The sequence below is a fragment of the Pholcus phalangioides genome, unplaced genomic scaffold (assembly GCF_987345545.1).
Source record: "Pholcus phalangioides strain wild (caught in Gottingen) unplaced genomic scaffold, Ppha-v1.0 ptg000012l_1, whole genome shotgun sequence".
Lineage (NCBI taxonomy): Eukaryota > Metazoa > Arthropoda > Arachnida > Araneae > Pholcidae > Pholcus > Pholcus phalangioides.
Window position 1 is genome coordinate 16,517,297 of NW_028301605.1, and position 22,153 is coordinate 16,539,449.

General features: G+C 35.2%; 1 protein-coding gene across 4 annotated transcripts in view; it reads left to right on the forward strand.

Moving 5' to 3' along the window:
* The window catches only part of LOC149079671 (uncharacterized), a 52,670-nt gene extending 32,634 nt beyond the window's left edge, over nucleotides 1–20,036 (forward strand). For 2 of the 4 annotated variants that reach the window (XR_016193679.1, XR_016193680.1), the window contains exons 13-20: nucleotides 5,831–5,938; nucleotides 7,192–7,464; nucleotides 8,802–8,953; nucleotides 10,044–10,152; nucleotides 12,095–12,169; nucleotides 15,209–15,325; nucleotides 16,850–16,997; nucleotides 19,593–20,036. Coding sequence is in view for 2 of the 4 variants with exons in the window: in XM_089240278.1 (XP_089096404.1) it covers nucleotides 5,831–5,938; nucleotides 7,192–7,464; nucleotides 8,802–8,953; nucleotides 10,044–10,152; nucleotides 12,095–12,169; nucleotides 15,209–15,325; nucleotides 16,850–16,863 (848 nt within the window). In the remaining 2 variants the exon portion in view is untranslated. Of the gene's footprint in view, nucleotides 1–5,830; nucleotides 5,939–7,191; nucleotides 7,465–8,801; nucleotides 8,954–10,043; nucleotides 10,153–12,094; nucleotides 12,170–15,208; nucleotides 15,326–16,849 lie in introns of all 4 variants that reach the window. The other 2 variants (XM_089240278.1, XM_089240279.1) reach the window with 2 other exon arrangements.
* Nucleotides 20,037–22,153: the final 2,117 nt, after the last annotated feature.

The following is a 22,153-nucleotide window of genomic DNA, read 5'->3' on the forward strand; positions in this document are numbered from 1 at the left end:
TTCCTTGGTAGCTTATACCCAAGTTGAATGGGTTCTATTTCAGTCCAATCGGAGTTCGGAGTACCTTCGGCGTACAGAGAAAAAAATATGTCATCGGAACTATTTTATATATAGCACACAGTAGTGAAATTTCAACTATCGATATTTTTGGATGGCAACATTTTTAACATCATAGAGGAAGCTGGTGAGGCCTCCCCAATGTGTCAACAATAGCCTATTGTCTGTGAGATCAAGATATTATCAGCACCAGCAGAAGAGTATGCGCATCAACTCTGCTAGTGAGACAAGGCATTTGACTTATAAAATTATTAATGTTTGTATTTATATTTCTACATCTGAAAATATATATAATTCATTTAAAATGTATAAATTATTCTCATTGACTCAACTGGGTCTTCTTCCCGGGAAATAACCTAGTATTTCCTGAATTAGAGGTTAATGCTGGCAACAGGACACAGAAATACAGGAATATAGCTCAAAGAGCGATATGTTACCCTGCGTTCCTCCAATGTAAACATATTCAAGAAATCAAGTCTTTCCTCATAGCTTAAGCCATGTGTGCCAACAAGAGCACATTTAGCTCTTCTCTGCATCCTCAACGAAGTCTATATCTCTGTAGGTAGGGTCTCCAAAATCTTATGGCATACTCCAGTCCAGGATGAATTAAGCATTGGAAAAGTGGAAAAATACTTTAGGACAGAGGTTCTCAACCGGTGCTTCGTGTGAACTCCCCAGGGGCTCCACGAAAAATACAAAAAAACCCTGTAAATTCGAAATAAATAATTATTTATTAAAGTATTTTTGAATAATAATAAATCAGTAACTTTGAATGAATGAAATATAGGCCTACGGGGCTCCTCCACAGAAATTATATACCAGAAAGGGCTCTGCGAGTCAAAAAATATTGAGAACCGCTGCTTTAGGAGAATGCAAAGAGGCTTTTTAAGAATGAAACCAAGCATTCTGTTCACTTTTTTGACTACCCCTGAACAGTGTTCAGGAAATCTAAGCCGCTCATTATTAAGAATACCTAGCTCGATAATCCTAGCTGCATCTGGAATAACACCACTCAAATCATAAGTGAAACATAGGTTGTTTGAGCAAAATGAGCGACCATGCACTTGTCAGCGCTAAACATCATGCTCCATTCATTAATTTATTCCGCAGTCCTATTTAAGTTGGGCTGGAGCATCTCTTTATCGCTTTGATTCCTGACTGCCCCCATTAGCTTCATGTCATTTGCAAATTCGCTAATAATCCCATCAATACCCTGTTCGAGTTTATTGATAAAAAGTGAAAAAAGTATTGCCCCCCAAGGACACTTCCTTGAGAGACTCCACTTTTGACACCTGTCTAATCAGAAAATTCCCTGTTCATCATAACCCTTTGCCCTATCTCATAACCACGATTTTATCCAATTCAAGTTGGCCCCAATCCCAATCAAACACTTCAAGATTTTACCATGTTGGACTCAATCTAATGCCTTCTGTAAATTAAGATAAACTATGTCAATGTTTTTATTATTTCCCAAAGCATTAGTCATGTGATCATAGAAGCAAAGTAGGTTAGTTACACATGACTTCCCCTTCCTGAACCCGTGCTAGTTTTTTAACAATATAGTCATTCCCTGTATTCATGGTTTCCGTATTCGAGGTTTTTTCCTTCATTGGAAAACTTTTTTTGCCAACGCTCAGCAATCATCATTCATGTGTTTTGTTTATGAAATTTGAGTTGAACATGTTTAGGATGGCTCTTTTGTCTAGTGCTACTGATAATGTTTCGAAAAGACAAAAAAAGTGAAAAGTTTACAAGAAAAATTGAATATATTGGCTATGTTTGGCGGAAGTAAATTAATTGCTGCTGTGGCTCGCCAGTACGGAATCATTAAATCTACAGTGAGATATATCAAAGAAAAGGAATCTGAAATTCAATCAGCTGCACCCATGGCAGTGTAGACTTTACATCGCCTACTGGATCCATGTGTTTCTCATACGGAAAATGTTTTTTTTTGTGGGTCAAGACTGCTACAAAAAAAGTATACAAATTGATTGTAATTCCTTTTACCACCCTTTTTAAATATCGGAACCACATAAGCAAGCTTCTGATCCCCTGGAACAATACTCTCAACAACACTACTTTTGTAAATCTGTCTTGACGATCTGTCTTCATTTGCACGTTCCCTAAGGACCCTAGTATAAATATTATCTGGTCCTGGTGCTCTGCTGGCACACACATTTTTTAAAAATTTTAGGACTTCCATATCTACTTGAATATCGGAATATAGTGTTGTGTAGATTGATACTTGTGTCTCTGTGGGACCAGTGATTGAACTAATGGTCGGACCTAAATGAAATCTGTTCTAAATAACTAATTTTCCCAAAAATATATTAGCATTTTGAAAGAGGTATGTAACACCAAGGGGGTGTGTGTGCAAAAAGTCATAAAAAATCCACTGTACATCTGTGATTCTCCCATAGGAGATTCTTCTGTAGCTAATTTATCACTGCGAGAGGGGGGGGGGCAAATTTTTTTGATATTGGTTCCGCAGACCACCACAATTTCTTTCTCGGTAGTCCCATTGTTTAATCAGTGGTCTCAGACCGGCGAACTACCAGTGATTTCGAACGCTGTTATCTATAAGTGGATAAAAATTTTCCTTCTCAAAAATTGCAGCGTATGTAATTTATCCGAACCCTCCTTCCAGTACAGAAATGAATTTAACAAAAAAAGGCTTATATATGGGATATTTTAAATTGCTTAATGATGATAGAACATAGTTTCCCAAACTTTTTATTCCATCGCCCCTTCAGAAAATTTTTCTCTCCCATCACCCCCCAACTCAAACTCATAGGATCCTATGTTATACCCATAGCTTCTATCAACCCCGCTGAACCATTTCATTGCCCACTTTGGGAAACACTGACAGAACAAGGTTGTGCTCTATAAAAAGACATTATGGTATCATATTTAGGTTATATGCTATGTGACTTAACCTGACAGCATATGTGTCTTATATTAAAATTTGGACTCCGAGAGGCATGTAGCGCCTCTGAGAACACACCCTTCAATATTTATTTCAGTGATATCATTGAAATACATCGAAATGATTATTTTTTAATTCAGAACGCTCCACTTCAACCTATCCAGAATTTTTTTCATTTTAACTGTTTTCGTCGCTAGCTCTGGAACCTTGTAACTCTGCGTCAGTTTCTAGGTCACTGCAAATTCTTTCATCACTGTCTTTGATAATTTGTCTGTCTGAACTGCTTATGGGGGCCAAACGGTCATATTCCCACCTCCATATCTGAGGCAAACTTTTGAGACATTTTGAAAATTGAGCGAAAACAGGCATGAGACTTAATATATTTTGATTCGTTCTTTTTATCAGAAAATTATTTTTGACAAAATGTTATGTCTTTCTACTGCACTATGATGATAATGAACTTGGACACTGCTAGCAAAAGAATCAGGCCCAAGATACTCGTGCTACTTAGCAGCATGAAAGTAACATGGTTTCGTTCTGCTAAGTAGCATGTGTATCCCAAGGTTAAGTTTTATTTTGCCTGGATTGAGAGGACGACCATTTTATATTGAGTAGTATTTGTTAGACTCCAGCTCAGTGCTGTCAGGTTACCAGTCTTCACTTTATAGTTGGTTAGTTAAAAGACTGAGTCACGTGCAGAATAGTGGTATTTCTTATCCCAGAACAATGCTAAAGGTCTATGCTCAAGGCTCAAAGGCTCTCTTCCTAAATATTCATATTTCAATTAGACCATGTTTTGTTTTCAAGAAGGATTGTATGTACTTTGATAACATTTATGCACTTTTATTCATGGTCATAACTAGGATTTTTTTTAATCCTTTAATCCTTCACTGTGTAAGACTTCTATTTTATAACGAAATGGACAGGACCACAAGTATGGCATACTTGGTCAGCCGGAACAAGCATATATTTTGATGCCCCCATGCAATTTCAGAGAGGTTAAATGACAAAATTTGCACCCCCATCTGGTCCGGTGTCCAGGACATCACAGACCTGCCTGCTCTCCCCATAGTTGTGGTCCTGTGAATGGGACCCATTAGTGGACAAAGAGTTGTGCACCCCCTTTGCCCCTATGATTTACCCCTTTGCCTAGATCCCTGATTTTCATATTTTGAGATCTAATTCAATCATCAAATTCAAGAAAATAATAAATGTTTAATCAAGGAGCAAACACGAGATTCTAATGATATTCTTTTTGAAGTATTCAATTTCATCATGGAATCACGGAAATTTCAAGTTCCATGATGACTGAATTATATATTACTGTCAAATCTCACTATAGTGAACTTTTTCAGTGGTCCCCACTGAATACCTATTTAGCTAATGTTCTTTTAAATGCTTATAGTGAACTGTGTGTGCTCTGAGAAAAAGAAAGTCAGCTTATAGTGAACTGAAATGTCCCTTCTGTAGATTTTTTCCACTTTTTCAAAGGTAAGCTTACACATTTAGGATCCCAAAAGACAGCATTTTCCTTGATTCCCATGTCAAATCCCACTCTTTCACCCTCCCCGCCATTTCTAGGAATCCACTGGTCCACTACAAGATCCCCAAAACTTTTTATTTTTTGAACCACCCATTCAAAAATCAGAACAAAAGACCTGGAGGCAAAGGTTTATATAATAGCGTAGAGGCATCCATTGCCCCCCCCCCCCAATATTCTGCCGCTGCCTTTATATCCATATGACTGTTTCAAACTAAACAGACATTTTGCCATCTCAGCAGTATCTTTAAAAGAAAATCAGTAAAAATGGTGAATTTCGTAAAGAGGAAAGCATTTTTAATTGATAATAAAATAAAAATAATCTAACATTGAAGAGGGAGCCAATCAGGGCTGTAGCTTACCTTCTCTGGGACAGACATTTCCTTGAGCCCTTAAAAAAGGAATAAAATGCAAAATAAGTGTACATTTTTCATGAGACCACCCCCAATTTGGCTCAGTGCCAGGGTCAAAACTAGAGGGAGGGAGGCAGACAGGCAGTCGGGGGGGGGGGCGACTGGCCAAGGGCAGCAAAATTTAAGGGGTGGGAGTTTTAGGTAGGAACTAAAAGCACCGTTACAAAATTATCAAACTTTTAAGTTGTGGGGGTGGTAAAAATCCTAGGTCCTGCTCAGTGCACCTGTTGCTCAAGCCCAGCTATGGCCCTGGAGCCAGCAATCAACAATATGCAAGGAATTTTCCTTATTGAAATCTACAGTTTCCAACATTTGGAAAAATCGCAGCGTGGTCATCACACTGCTCATGAAAAAAATCAGGATGGAGGAAAGAAACTATGTCGGTCTGAAGTGAAAGCGGCTGCAAACATTCCGAATACTTTCTTTTTTACGGAAAATGAGGACAAAAAAGACTTTTGTCTTTTTCATTATTGTCAATAAGAAAATTGATGAGCGTTACTTAAAATCGAAATGCATTAATAATAATTTTTTTCCATAGGATTTGTAAAAACAAAATCAATACTACTTCAAAATTTTTCCTTTCTAATATTTGATTAATTTTCTATTTAAGTGAATCATTTATTACTAAATTGTGTGTTATCGCAGTGAATGTTTCCAACAAAACCACTATCAAATGTTAAGAAATATCAATGTTTCAACAAATTTGGATATAGTGAACCTTTGGTTATAGTGAACTTTTTATTGGGTTTGCAGATGGTTTACTATAACAGGGTTCGACTGTATTATATTTCACTCCCTTTGCCAATAGCTATGATTTTTACTCAGTTAATTTTTATTTTAATGCATATAAAAAACAAAATGAATTTTAATGATTTTATTCATTTTAATTTCTAGAAGGACTGAGTCATGTGCAGAATAGTGTATCTCTGTTATCCCAGAACAATGCTAAGGGTCTATACTCATCATCAGGAGAAAGTTTTCTTAATCATGATGATGATCTTGGTAAGTGCGATGGTCCTTGGTAGTAAATATTTTTTGGTAAAATGTATTTTTTTAGCCAAATATTTTGAAAATCAAATATTTTTTTAATATACAGGGTGCATAGTGAACAGGGGGGAACTGCATTTTACTGGTGAACCGTTGATCCTAGAAGTATACTTCCAATTAGAAAAAGTTTTCAAATAACATGTAATACTCAGCTATGTCATTCATGTTTCAAGGGGTTGTATAGTTATTAAAATAATTAACTTTTTAGACATTCCTGATGTGCCCCAATTAGAAAGTTGTTGCCCTGTCTCTCCTGATGCCAGCAAAAAAAATTCTGTTTCTAATTGCAATATTCACTGAAATGTTTGAATTTGAAATGGAAGGGAAGTGTCTGTTTTTTCCCCTGCCTTTAAATGATAGTGGCTGTAAATAATTTTTTTATAATGATCTGCTGATGAATGAGTGTAATGATCGGGTAAAATGCACCAATTTTTGCTAAAATGAAACAGTTTTAAGGCTATTATTTTTCTGACTTTTAAAATTGCTCAACCTGCTACAGCGTAACCACCAGCCCCTGGATTGTGGTGCAATTGTTTTTCATTTTATGAATTTTCTAGGGCTCAGCATTGCAATATACCAATATAATTGCTATAATATTAATCTACATCAGCTGTGCTCAACTCTTTTCATATAGTGGTACTTGTGTTACTAAAATACTGCAACACTCTTAGAAAAATAAAAATTCTCTTTGTTTTCAAAACCACTGAATGCATAACAATTTGACAATATGTTGCTGAAATAATGTCATACAAAACTGTCTAGTAGTTAGATTAATGATGTTTTCACATATGTTTATCAGTTTCGTGCATGCCCAGTCCCAAGGGATTTTACTGTTTAATTACAAGGCGTCACTATACTAACTATCAAGTCTGGTCCAGGCGGACCATGCAGTACCACATTGAACAAAGCAGAAATCAATATTTTGGAGTGGTTTGGCACAATTGAGTAGATTTATTTGTAACGACACTGAGTGGATCTTGTTTGTCTGAACATGATGCACAATGTTGCAAAGTTTGCCTTCAGAATTATTCACACTGTGCTGAACCCCCCTCTTTTAAACTGCTTTTATCTGATTCTGTGCTGTAGTTGGTCTGGACCTAGTTTCTCAATTTTTATTAATTCCATGTGTGATAATTATTTAAGAGAGATTTTTTAAGATAACTATTAATATTAAATTTATGTAAAAGTTTGATTGTTTTTTGACACAGGTTTTGATCCTTGGCAAGAATCCGCTAAAGGTTTAGCAGATCTGATGCTCAAAGAAGCTGATGAACGAACCAAAGCTAATGGTATTGTGATGAATAGACCAGCGAACTGTTCGAGAAGAAACGTACCATTTAGTGATTCCGTTACAAGGAATAATACTCTATCGGAACTATCCCGATATGCGCAAAGGCCAACTACTACTACTACTGTGCCACCACCTGGGTTTTCACTTCACAATTGTGGTGCCAACGCTGTTCCAAGGCCTTTATTTGGAGGTAAATGGAAATACATTTTTGTGATTTTTATTTATTTTTCAATGTGTTAGGTTTTATCTCACTATTTTCAAATTCGTAAATTTCATTTCAATGAAATGAATTTGATGTCATATATGTTACGGTAAATGTGATAAATGCAATTATTATACATAATAATTGGCTATTATATATACCTACCAAGCATTTTGGTATACTTATTAAATTTGTATGTTATGTAAATTTCTCCCTAAATTTATCACTTTTACCAGCGATTGTATGCATAGTACCCAAGTGTCATTGGTAAATTTGATAAATTAATCATTTTAATTGGTGACTACACATAATACTTAAGCATTGCATCGTTGGTAAACATGATAAATCGTACTATACGATATACTATACACAATAATTCATAAATGTATTCCATCATTATATCGGGGTCCAACATCACACATACTGGACTCATTTGGGATTTTTTTCATATTTATCAACTTCATCAATTACACTTGGGTCACAGATAAAAGTGATAAATTGCAAGTATTCATCAAACTTACCAAGGATGCTTGGATGTTATGCATATTCGTGGTAAAAGTGATAAATTTATCAAACTTACCAAGACAATTGTTAAGTATGCATAATAACCGATTTATCACATTTACTGTAATATATATTCTGGATGGCAAGTTATTGAGTTCATAAGTCATCAAAGAGGTGTTATAATATTTGAAATGGGAGGTGTGTTTGGATGAAGTTACATCTGGGTTTGACAAATGGAGAAAAAAATCTAGGCACAAATCATATTATAATAGCCTATTTTTTTGTCCGAGCTAGTAATCATGTGTAGACAATTTCATGCGTCAATACCAATTTTCCAGTCACCATTACAAATCTCGGATGCCAGATGGCCAACACCCGGTTTTCATATTTTCCATGCAAATAACACTTTTCCCTCTCATTGAACATCTCGGCAGCATTGACTACCAATAGGTCATATATGTCCAACTAGTTCAAAATACTATTAGGAGAAAAATAAGTCATTCATTTCAACCCTTTCTGGCGCAGTATCCCCATAGTGAGACCGCCTGTTTACATTGCTTTCTGTGGGTTTTAGAAAAATGTCTGCCCTTAAAAGGGTTAACAGTTCCAGTTTGTATAAAGACAACATGCAAATCTGTTTATCTTTAAAAAATTTCAAACAATAAATTTGGCTTTCTGAGACCGCATTCGTGATCTCCTCCAGAACATAATTCCTGCGAATACTGAGGGATGATTGTAAATTGTTTTGAAGTTATGTAAGAATAGTCTTAGAAATACTATGCATTTGAAGTAAACAATTTTTTTTCCTTTTTTTTGTGCAGAAACTTTTCATAATAAGTCATTACCTGTGATGAATTCATACAATCAATCTCCAAGTGCCCAAGTATCACATTTTCAACAGAACATGCCTACACAAAATGGCTTCACATTTAATCATATGTTCAACTCTAGAGATACAGAAGTTAGGCCACAGGTAAATTCAGTCTACATGTATGTGTTAAATATATCTATTATTCTTTACAGAAATTCCTTATTTTTCTACATTTTTTGTATTTTATACTCAAATAGTGAGTTTGAACGAGTAGCTGCAGTAATTTTTCAAAATTTAGATGGCTAGCCCTTTTACTTACACATTTTTAGCAATGAATTTGGAGATTTTTGGACTTTTTTTTTGCTAATACTTCAACAAACTGCTATCTTTGCTTCCACATAGGAGCTTTGTTTTGAAATCTTTGCTTGCATTAGCACACAATGAAAGGGTGGAAATAATCTTTTATGGAATTGATTTCCATAGTCGGTGGAATCTTAATGAATGTGCCCACAGGGCTTGGAAATGAAGCCCTAAGTCAAACAAGCCCCCCCCCCCCCAAAGTCGACTTTTTGGTAATATGCACAGGCAATGCATTTTAAAACTTTTATTTTTCATTGGCCCCCCGTAAAATGCTTGAACCCCTCCTCCTGAACATGTTAAGACTGTCTTTCCGGCAGTGAGAGAAAAAGAGCTGTCAGCTTAGTTGTGATCATGTGACACTCTTCAGACAAGAAGAATATATTCTTATTGTCTGAAGATAGTCTGTAAAAATATGTGAAGCCTTTTACTGATTAGTCTTCGTGTAGGAGCATTTGGTATACATTTTGTTTGTATTGCAAGACTTCGCTTGTTTATCGAGTCACAATCGGCTAAAAATTTTTGCTCATCTTCCAAAACTATCACTCAAATTCCAAAATTTTACTTTGTATTGAAGGCTTGTAATTTTCTGATACTATTGACTAATCCATATTTATATTTTTGTGAACTTTGAAGAACAAGTGACAATGAAAGCTCATTGTGCAACAGTTGATCACATTGCAAAGAGCTGGAACTCAATCGTATTGGTTTATAAATAAAATTTTGTAACAGATTTTTTTTTTAAATCTTATGATTGATTATGCATGCTCTTAATGTTTTTATTTGTTCATCGATATTGATGAATCGATAAAATTAGCTGAGTTTTTCTGTATGGTTTTATGAATAACACAAAACTTTATTCAATTACTTTACTTTTGTAATTTTTTTTTTCCAGACGTGTGATTGGCAAGACAATTTCGCAAACATGCAACAAAGAAACTTAGAACTTGCTTATAATCCAATTTCACATCAGTTGCCAAACCATTTGGGAGGAAGAATTTCATGTAAGTTCAAATTAATTTGAAAAAAAATTGTGTGTTTATAAAAATATTTTTTACATAATTTTTTGAATGGAATCAACCTTGAACAAAGTGGCCTCAAATAACCTTGAAAGTGGCATTAAAAATATTAATATATTTCCAAATGTATATAAATGTATATGTATATTCCACATATATTCCAAATATATGGCAAAAAAATATTAATTTTTCTGAATGATCAACCCAGCCACAGCCTTCAATGTTTTTCAATTAAGTTTGTGGCTTATGTGAAACATGACAGAACAGTGTTGCTTCTGTTTACTTCCATAAATTACGTATAAGAAGCTATTGGTTGAAGACTCATCAGCACTTTTGAGATCACATAGAAGATTTACTTACAATCATTTTTATTAGTCCTCAGTTATGAATAAATTTTCAATCGGAGATGAGTTAAAGTAAAAACTTGTAATACAGTTAAATTCTTGAACCCAACTTCAGGTCATACATAGTTGCTGAGCTTGACAAATTGAAAATAAATTCAACAGCCAATTTTCTTAGGGGTCGAGCCTTATTTTTCTTCCAGAAGAATGGTCCAAAATTATTTTTTTTATTTTTCTGAGACTTCAGTTTCCATGTAAAAGAGACACAATAACATAAATCTCAAAATGTTTTACGTTGTGTTCAGATTTCAATTTAGTAATGGCTAATAGATAATTTTTAGCACCAATTCCATTTTTCTTCAAGTCGCCTGTGATTGATTAAACCTTTATCAATCAGGGGTGCACAACCCCCAGCCCGTGGGCCAAATGTGATGTGACAAAGGGCTTCAATTGGCCCACAAAAAAAAAGATTTTTTTTCAAAAAACTGAAGGTTTTCCGTTAGAAAAATATCAGTAGTAAAAAAGACTGACTATATTTACTTCATTGAGTAGTCCGAAGTTTACAGGAATTCCTCTCTTGAAACTGAAATATTTACTTCATGAAAATATGAGAAATATATATCCATATGGCACATCAGCAAAAAATTATCAAAGGTAAGAGATGATTCATTAGAGATGGTTGCAGACCATCTCTAAAATTGCTGAAAAACCACCAATAGTGAGAAATAGTTTGATCCATTGCAACTTGCAATGGATCAAACGGTAATCCCTCCACTCAAAAAAAAAAACCGCTATGTATATGTTTGACAAATATGTGAGATGAATAGAGTGATTGTACGACCCTATTCTCCAAGTCATTTTCATAATTTTGGCCATCTCAGACTTTTTTAAAAATGTCCCATTATTTCCCGTATTCTCAACAAAGCCTATTTAAATCATTATTCTTTACCAGAATCACAAGGATTAAAATTATTTCTCAAATTTTTACAAATTATATTCTTAGAATTATGTTGTGAATATTTATCTCGCATATTTGTCATGGTAATCCACTTATGTGTGTAATTCATTTCAATCCAATGTGATTTGTAGCAGTGTTCCATTTTCCCTCATTGGCAATTTTAAAGTGATTTTTAGCAATTTTGCGTACCTTTGGCATAATTTTTTGTTGCAATAGGTGATTTCCTGTATTTTCCCCAGGAAAATACGGTGTGTGCAAAAAATTAAGAGAATGTCCCATAAAATCAGGGTAATATGGTCACCCTGTACATGCCAAATTCTGGCTCGCAAGTGGTACAAATACCACATATCTGGCTGTAGACTGAAAAAGTTGTTCACCCCATGAGAGCTTTGCTAAGTTTGTTTTGTTTAAAGAAAAAAAGTGTTCAGTTCTGAGATTATGGTTGCAGAATTAAATGTATGAAAAGTATAGCTTGTATACTAAACCATAAAGTATAAACCACCCCAGTTTTTTCTTTTTAATTTTTTAAAATGTGGCTTGTGCCTCGGAAAGCATAATTCTTTTTGTGTGCAAACTTAAAAAAAAAACAAACAAATTCTCTTACCATATCATTTTTCTTAAATTTCAGCTGCATCATCATCATGGAATAACACCTCACTCAGCGAGATGTTGTGGCAACAGCATGACCAGACAGTTAACCAAGGTTTGTAAACCGATTGATCTTGATATTTTCTATGGTAGAGTCTCAAATCTGAGCCTTGAAATTTCAAGTTTCCGGATAATCCGAGGTACTGAAAATTATCAAATTTCCTTCTTGAGACCCCCTTTCTCTTTTTTTTTTCTCTCCAAGCACCAAACTTAATTTTTCTTCCAGGAATACTACATAGTATGTACGTTATTATACAGTCATTTCAGTTTGAAAGGGACTGGGCAGCCCCTTCCCCCCAGCCCTATAATGAGTAACTGGTGTAATAAAATACTGTTACTCCCTTGAATGGATTTAGACCATTTTAACTTTTGGAGGGTCACTGAGAAAAAGCAGGTTTGACTTTTCTGCGTAATGGTGGACATTGTACCCTAACGGTTTATGCAAAATCATTAAAAAGGCAATTGAAAGCTATCTGTTTCTCTGCATCATTCACCATCAATCCCATCCCCAATTCCTCTCAACATTGTATGGCTAAGATCTCTACTCTCTGTGCTGTTTGTAATCTCTGTGAATAAGGCAAAATGACTTTAACAAGTAAAAGAAAGTTTCTTTCTATGCTGAGTTTGAAGCTATAAAAAGATTAGGTAGAGGTGAAACAATTAGAAATGCTACATATATAATAAGTATGCAGTTACTGCTTTTACTAGTCTTTTTTAAAGTAAAATCAGCATTTAAAGTATTTTTTGTTTTTCAAATAGAGTTTCTTTCAATAATTTGAGATGGCTTCGGTCCCATCCACTTTGAATTGACTCTTCTGCAGAGGTCTTCAAACTTTTTCCTGTCATGAGCACTACCTGTACTCATCATCAAAAGAAGAGCACCCTTACAGCAAGTTTGACATAGGAATGCATGAAATCAGGATCTCAATCCTTGAATGCAATTTCTGCAAGGTGTTTGATTGGAACGTTGATCAAATGTTTGTGAGCAGGAAATTGGACATGAGCGTCAAGCACTTTGGGTACTTCAGCAGAGTTCCCACTTGCTATGAGTGGCAGTAGTGAAATACGGATCTACGGGATACACTCTCAATACTATGGAAATTGGTTTTAAAAAAAAATTGGGTCTTTGAGTTTCTTGTGGTATTTTACTTATTTTTACTATTTTCTATAAATACAATACAATACAAATACAACGCCACAACAGGCAAATTGCCCAACGAGGTGGCTGACTTAAGAACATCATGGATCCCTGTGCCATTTTTTGGAGGCCCTACCTACTACTGCTACACCACACATGCACCCCGCCCACACCCCCCGCGGAACCCCCAACGAATCGGTACATGCGGGAATGTGCGTGTACGTATAGTGAAACCAGACGTGAAGTTTTTTGTTTCTCTGTAATGCTTGTTATGTGTAGTGCTGCCATCTGCCACCAGTTTTTCTAACTAAAATTGCATTGATCTTTCCTATAACAATGAATTCGTATATGCATTTGAGAGAGTTCGAGAGAAGACAAACTCAGAGCCGATCTGTTTTGTTTGTGTGTGAAGGCAATCTGTGAAGCTGCATTTAAACCTGCCGCTCGACCAAGACCTTCTGACCTTCTATAGCAGAAAGCCTCTGCGCAAAGCTTGTGCTGTCACTGAAGTCATTCATTTCACCTATAGTCATTATATATACTGCAAAAAAAAGTAAAGATTTTGCATACGTCGTCCTGCTTTATCCAATAGCTGCAGGTGAAATGGATGACTTCAGTGTCGTCAAAGCTTCGCGCCAAGGCTTTCTGCTATAGAAGGTATTAGCTCTATTCGATATTCAAACGCACAAATACCTGTTTTCCAGTAAAACCAACCCACGCTGTGGGATAAAAACAGGTTTTTTGAATGGTCATGGCGGGTCCGGATGTGCCTTCATTTGCATAATGCACGGTCAAGCTCGCAGAACTTGTGTTGGAAAGAATGTTTCATCGTAGAGCTCTAACATGAAGAAAACTGGGATGGGGGTCTAGGGTTGCTAGACGTCCATATATACAGACCAACAAGAGCGTATGCAGGTTGGGATTGCATTGAATATTCATGAATTATTAAAGAACCTGGCGACCTCAGAACATTGTTGCGGGAGGCTGGGGGCCTCGTGACTTGAGCCCTCTAGGTTCCAGTGTCATTGAGGTGCTGTATTTAATGAACTTTGAATTAAAATTCAAAAATTAATTTTTGAGTGATTATTTTTTATTGTACTAATTATGTTGTCCCGGGGGGTACCTCCCATGGCAAAGACGAACATTCATCACTACTGAGGAGCTTAAAGCCAATGTTGGCATGTCTGCTTCAGGGAGCACAGTGGTCCTTGTGAGCAACAAGTTGAAGATGCCTGCTCTACTATAATACAATTTTGTGTGCATATTTTTATCAATGTAATTGTTGCCTATGCATATGAAATATTTTAATGTTTTTGTGGCTCTCTCTTATGGCCAACCACATAGTTTTTGGCTTTTTCTTTTCAAAGTGTACATTATATACAGGGTGGAGAAGAAAATTTAAAAAATTGTGTATCAACCAATTGACATAAATGATATGTGTATGTGTGCTTTGCACTAAAATATTGGCACATATTGTCACTGTGAAACGAAGAACTCGATATAACATAAAATGCAACACAAACAGTGCATAATAAATGTTTGTGACAATTTGTCACATAAAACTAACATTCCCCCCCCCCCTCTCTCTCTCTCTCTCAATGGGAGTGCCTATTTTAGCTGTAGATAAATTTGAATAGGTGAAAGGGTGTTCATGTTAAAATATGGTAATTCTGTGTAATGCAAATTGTTATAAACATTAATTATGCACTGTTTGTTTTGAATTTTATGTGTTTTGTCGAGTTTTCCATTTTACAGTGCCACCTGTGAATGAAATTTAAACTTTTTTATTTATCAAGAATGAAAAAAACTAGGCCATAAGAATTTTATTGTGAACCTCTCTTTTTATGTCAATTGGTTGATTTTTTTAATTTTTAAAATGTGTCCAGGACTTGTCCACGTTGCATATTTCTTTGATTTTTTTTTTTTGTCCCATTAACTCCTGGCTTTTGTTTACAGGTAGAAACATTAGCTCTCTTCAAGTCGATAAAATGTTACAACATCTCAAGTTGAGTGACCAAAATACTGGGCGAATGCAAAATCATATTAAATACACACCATTTACTTCATTCAAGGGTAAGTAATATTGCATTATTATTTTTTCCTTGTTCCAAAAATCTATGTGTGTGTGTATGGAGGGTGAAAACTTTTAGCTCAAATAACTTGTAAACCATTGGTTATAAAAACATACTTTCAATAGAAAAAAAATTCAAATAATGTGGCCATTTTTGATGTGTCATTTTTTTCTTCTAAGGTCATGTGTATGTACCGAGATACAAAGTTTACTTATTTTATGCAGTACACTCACCTTCCCTCCACTGTATTCCAATTTCCAATTGGGAAGTTTTTTCTCTGTGTCTCCTTGAGCTGAACAAAAAATTTCATGTTTCCAAGTTCAGTATTAGTTTACATTGAAGGGTGTCATTGCACAGTTCACATCGGCCAGTGAAAGACTGGTGCACCCTCCCTTAGACTCCTGGTTACAATATAACTCAAATTAGTTTTGTATGCAATTCATTGTATGTGTTGTTCCTCTTGATGGGTGCTATCACCCTTTCTAAAAAGTTTAAGAACACCCTGTGTATATAGTGTTCTTGTCCTCATTTTCAGCAATTTTGAAATTAAAATTTCTTAGCTAATACTGAGCTCGAAAAACATGGATTTTTATTTTTTGAGCTTAAAAAAGACAGAGCAACAACTTTGCATTTGGAAGTAATAGGACAAAAGCACATATATAAAATGAAATTTTTATATCTGGTACATATATACGAGTCTCTAGTAAATGTATATCTGAAATGGGCTTGTTATTTGAATTCTTTTTCACATTTGAATTTTTTTTCTATAACCAATGGTTTATGAGTGATTTCATCTGCAACAGACCAAAATGGAAAACTAAAAAGTTTTCTTGCTTTATAGTGCTGCATTTTTCGTAATAAGTACGTCATGGGTATGTGTCTTGGCAAAAAAAGAAATTGTAAAACCATAATGTGGATGCACCACACCTTTTACAATTGAATTCAGCACTTTTATATTGATCTGTTTCGCTTTATCTCCCCCCCCCCTCCTCCCCATCAAAAAAAATGTCAGCAAATATTCTATGATCGATATTAATGTATCGCTATTATTAAATGATCGATATTGGTTCAGAATATTTTAAATATTATTTAATTGATATTTCAAGGTTCCTACAACCAAAAAAGTTAGGGAAATTTTTTTTGTCATTGATCAGACGTTGAAGTCATTGAATTTCGGGGAAATTTCTAAACACAGATTTTTCTCAGCCTGTGAAATGATATTCATCAAACAAAGGAATAATTTGAAAAAATTCTCAATTTAGTACAATGCTTTTAATATTCTATATTATCTGCATATTTTCATCAATCGATACTAGCACATTTGTTTTAAATGCGGGGTTAAAATTTGCTGAAAGGGGAAAACTAAGCAATGTTTTTTTCGGGCATGTAAATTTTTTTAGATTTGTCCTGCCCTGGTTGACTGCATTTTATATCTCCCACGATATCCTTATTAAATTTTCAAGCTATCATGTTTCATTGCTTGTTATATTTCTCACTGATTTTTTCGCTCTATTGTTTCTTACAGGTGGCAACAGTTAAGTTTCTCCTGTACACTGGTATTTCAATATAACGTTTTCGGTGTGTGTGATGGTGCAGCTTTCCTTCTCCCCCTCCCTCCCTTCTTTTTATATCTTCAAAACTCACACCATTGAAAGCAAAAGGACTCTTTGAGTGTAAGCTATCTCTTCTTTCATTCAGTGAATATTGATTTCCCTTCACTCTCTTAATCACAGTAATTTCACCACTGTTTTATGTTTGTAATCCCCTATTTTTTTCGGTAGTTCACATTTATAATTATTTCATCTGTACTGAATACTTTGTATTGATTATTGTGTGCAGAAAATCTTGATTCGAGCTCAGTTAAAAATTTTAAATTTAAAATAAAATTGTTTGGTATGTATTTTTGGTAAATCTGAAGGGTTTTTAGCTAGTTTGTTAATATCCCCCGATTACCGCAAAAAATTCTTATTTTTAGATGCTTTTTGTTTTTAAAATTTTTGTTTGAAATGATTACATAAATTATCAGATTTTTCATAGTTTTTGTCTATATAGTGGAAATTAATTCTGATTTTTATAATTCGATTTGATCGAAATCATTCGCAGTTCAGTCTTCAACTGTTTGAGTTGGTTACAGCTTATTTTTCTTTTTACTGGCATTTTATATTATGTGCAAGGTTGTTGCATATTTTTTCCTGATAATCGCAATAGCCACTTCATGCTGAGAGTTCGCTTGCTCTCGTTGCCTCTAAGAAGAAAGAGAGGAGTGTCTGAAGATATGATTACGAGATTGAGATTATTGTATCAATTGTTTTTGTTTGATAATCAAGGTTTTTTTACACTTAAAATAAACATGACATTCGGATGCGAATATGAAAAAATAAGATATTGGAGAAATCTTTCTACCCTCAGTTCGGTGCTGTTATCTAAGGTATATATCAGCTTCAAAATGAATCAGCTGATTGTTCTTCCTTTAGCATAACTGCCAGATCTCTCATATTTCTACTCCATCTCCTGAATTCCTGGAAAATTCTTTTTTCTCCCGTGTTTCGACCATGATTATAAAAAGTCCCAACTTTTTGGGAGGGAAATCACTCCCAAAGAATTTACCCGAAAAAAACTTGCTTTCGGTTTTTATCCCTGTAACAAAGTTACAAACATAATGCAATTGTAACAATTTACATCGATCACAAAAAATAAGAATTTTTAAAGACAAAATTCGCCAAACAAGCAGCATCAACTCGACCTTTTGGCATCCGGGATTGGCAAGATGACTCGTATCTGCTTTGACCATGGGATTTTTGAAAAACAATGCATAATTTTTCATCAGTATAAGTAAGTTGTTGAGATTTTTCCCATTGCTGATTAGTCACCAATCATCTCCACTCAGTAGGTTAAATTGCTTGTCATTACTATTCTCAAATTGAATCTCGCCAACAAAGAAATCACTATCAGGCCCAAAACAACATATAGACTCAACAGGAGTCAATGCAGATAAGAGTCATCTTGCCAATTCTGGATGCTTGGCATTAATTAAAGCATAGCTGCCAGCTTTGGAGAATGAAAATAGGGATCCTAATTCCATACACAAATAAATACAAAAGGATTTTTGAAAAACAATCACACAATGTTAGTGTTAAGATGTCGAGTATATTTTTTGCTTGTTCAACTTATCACGTTTTTTGCCGAAGAAAACTTAACTTATGCTGGTATTATGTATCATTTTAAAAGATTTGTTGTAGTAATACATTTTGTGAGGTTTTTGCACCTATTATGATATCATAAAATTCAGTTCTAAGAGTGGTACAATATTTTTTTAGGCGGTTTGGCCATCATAGTATTTTTTTTCTCAAGTGGTAGGCATCTTCAACAGCTATAAGAACCTATGTTTGTAGTTCTGGGTTAGTAATGCTCCATCCGAATTTCTGATTGGCTTCTGTTTTTTCCAATTAAGTTTGTGATTTCTGGCTTTCTTGGTGCTTTAATCCAGGCATTGCTAATTTTTTTTTGTCTCAATGACATCTCTGAAAAATATTGTATTAGTACTTAGTAAATAAAACTTTGAAGAAATGAAAAGTGATTGAAATTGGCAAGTTCTGCATTCCAGGACTAGAAAAAGCAAAAAAATTACCTCTAGACTTGAAACAAATGGCAATGACCAATCACAGCCAGAGTACTGCAAGCAGAAAAAAAAATCTCTCTAGTTAATACTGCTTGCCTTTCACGTAAAACCCTTGCAGGGTTCCCAGTGACCTGAAAAGTCAGAGAAATAAAAAGTGGTCAGGGAAAATGTAAAATATTAGGTGCAAGTCACAGGAAAATATGCAAATATTTGAAAGTCGGGCTGTGAAGGGAAAAGACAAACTGTAATAAGAAAAACTCAGTTTTAGAAATTTATAATTTTGAATTATATTTCTTTCGAAATTTTGGTCAGGTGGGGGAACCCTGCCTTGACGAAATAGCTTGAAAATGTTCTCTGCCCCTCAATAAATCTCTTATAAGTTGATAAAAATGATGTTCGTTCACAACTATATGCTAAAAGTAATCTTCTCTATCTCACTACTTCACTTTCTTCTATGACAACGGCAGCTAAAATCCAGCTTTCTAAACCCATTTTAATATCCAGTGTAAATTTATAAGTTTAGACGATAGCGTTTATATATATTTTTCATAAATTGTTCCTTTCTCTTAAACGTTCAATGTTATAATGAGTATATATACTATAATAATATGTAAACGAAGCTCATTTCTATTTATATTTTGTTTTTCAGATTTCTCGTCTTATTACTGATAGTTATCTTGTCTATAAACGTTTCAACCGAAAAAAGGCTTATTAAAACATTACACACACACACACGAGCGCGCATATGCTTCTGTCTCATCTTTCTTTTTTATAGTCTTTTCTTCTTTTTCTTCTGTTGGAATGCCAAAATCATTTTTAGTCAAAAGCTTCACATTACTGTAAATTTTTTTCCCCCGAAATCGGTTGTATGTACCAGTATTATTAAGGAATCAAAACTTTGTGATATTTTGTTTCATTTACGTATAAAAAAAAAGGCATTGATGAAAAAGCATGAATAAGTTATTTTTATTATGTGACTTTTTTTTTTTTTTGTTTTCGTGTTTAAAAATGTGTTCCTATAAGGTGTGTAAATTGTATTTAAGTATATCTTGTTATAACTTGTTGAATAAAATTGTATTTGAGAAACCTTTGGAAATGAAGTCGCAGGTTGTGTAATTATTTTAAAATGTTTTTGTTTCGATTTCTAGTGTAGTGTGTGTTCTCTATGCACATCTATTAGTTAAAAATTTGACATAACAATACGGTATAAGGCTCAAAAGCCAAAGAAGGACGAAAAAGCCTCAGGACAATGAAAATCGCGAGAACTGAAGAGGGGCATTCAAAAATAAAAGGGGGGGAGGAGAGGTGTGTAGAAAACAATCGAGTAGTATTGTTGTCTTCAGTGTACATTCTTATTCTAATTTTTACTAAATTCCTGTTTAAGTTCGTCTTCATGAGTGCACTATTCGGAAAACCTAGGGACACTACAGATAGTTAATGGGATTTTGAAAGATTTTTTTTTAATTTTCAAGCACAATGTATGGTTTCGCTGTCTGTAGGCTACACAAGTTTTGATGCTTTTCTTTCATTCTTGTTTTCTTTTGACCACTCATTCCTTGAATTTGCTGCCCACTCCTGTAAATATGCCTGGTTTTTTTTTTTTAAGTCGCATACTCTCTAGGTTACTCTTGATCATTCATTGGCTTGAGACCAGATTAACAGTCAGGAAAAATAAGCACGTTCTTAGGGGCGTAAGGGGAAAAGGAACATCGCGCAAATATGATCAAATGGTATATTGTTTTTAAATGTGTTTTTTCTTAATATCAACCATCCATCAGAAAATCTTAAGAATCTTCAAGTGCTCTTAAAATTTTATCGAAAGGTTGACCAGGGCTGCAACCATGGCCCCCACCCTAGTTCAGAGCTGACAGGGAAAGGAATGATTCTTATCACTGATTTTTCACTCTTCAAATTAACTGTGGGGAGGGGGATCTGTACCCAAGCGCTTGACCAGGAAGGGCGTCGAGTTTACTCCTTTTCCTTAAAAATTACTGAGGACACTCGGTGCAACGCTCCAGGAGGCCGCGACGCTTAGCGTACTTTGAGAATTACTGCTGTATACGGATTGGTTTACGGAAGTTTTGCCCCGTCATTTCTTCCCTGACGTTTCGTCTTCACAAATTTCATGCGCGACATTTCGCATGCCTTGACCATGTGAGTGACTAATTTTATCATTTTTGTCCCACCGCGGTCATTTTCTGCATACGAGGGCTAATTAGACCGGGACCTATACTTTATCGATTCTGAACGGCAGCCTTTTTTATATACTCACTGAGAGGTTGATGCGCTAACCCCTCGGTGTGGGAGTCCCTGCGGTAGCATTATTTTTCCTGTGTTCGTGACGTTTCTGTTGTACCCCGGTGTCAGGAGAGTTTCTGACGAGAACGAACCGGATATCGAACTCGCGACACCTCTCAACATCCTTTTGTACTTAAGGAGAGTATCTTATCGACCTAGGTTCCCATGAGTGGCTGAGTGATCATATCAGTGACCAATAAGTTTTCCACCGCGGCCCACGTCTCCTGAGACGAACCAGCTTATATCTCCTGGGGGATACAGCGGGAGTCACGGTTGGTCTGGAGGTGACCAATAAGGGATGATTAATCAATTGAGTTAGTGGGTGAGTGACAGTATGCTAGACCAAGTGTGGTCACTCCTCTTGGCCATTTAGTCACCAACTTGATCGCAAAAACGGTCACGCACCTATTTACATAGTGCCACTCACTCATGCAGTCTCTCACATTCACTCCCACTAGCTTCTCATAGTCACCGACTCACTCACTTGCTCTCATATAGTCACTGACTCACTTATTCATACAGTCACTCGCCACTTCCATGGGGGGGGGGGGGTTTGAAATGTACTGAGGACAAAACGTACCAGGAATGAAACGTTGGATTCGAAATTTCCGGATACCAATACTGTGTGTAAAGTCCTAAGCAATTTCTACTTTTTTTTTTTTTGAACACCTGGAAATAATGGAAATTGTTTTTCCACTGGCGCCCCCTGGTGATAAGGCTGTATAATCATTTACACAAATTGTTCCCGTCATCATTAAGGTAAGAAAAATAGATTACATCGTGTTTAACGACACAGAAAAAGAGGCGATTTTTCTCAATAGCCGCAATCACTCAAAACCATGTAAATGGAGGAGGGCAAAAGAAAAAAAAGGGTTATTATAATTAAAGGGAGGGTATATATAAAACATGTAT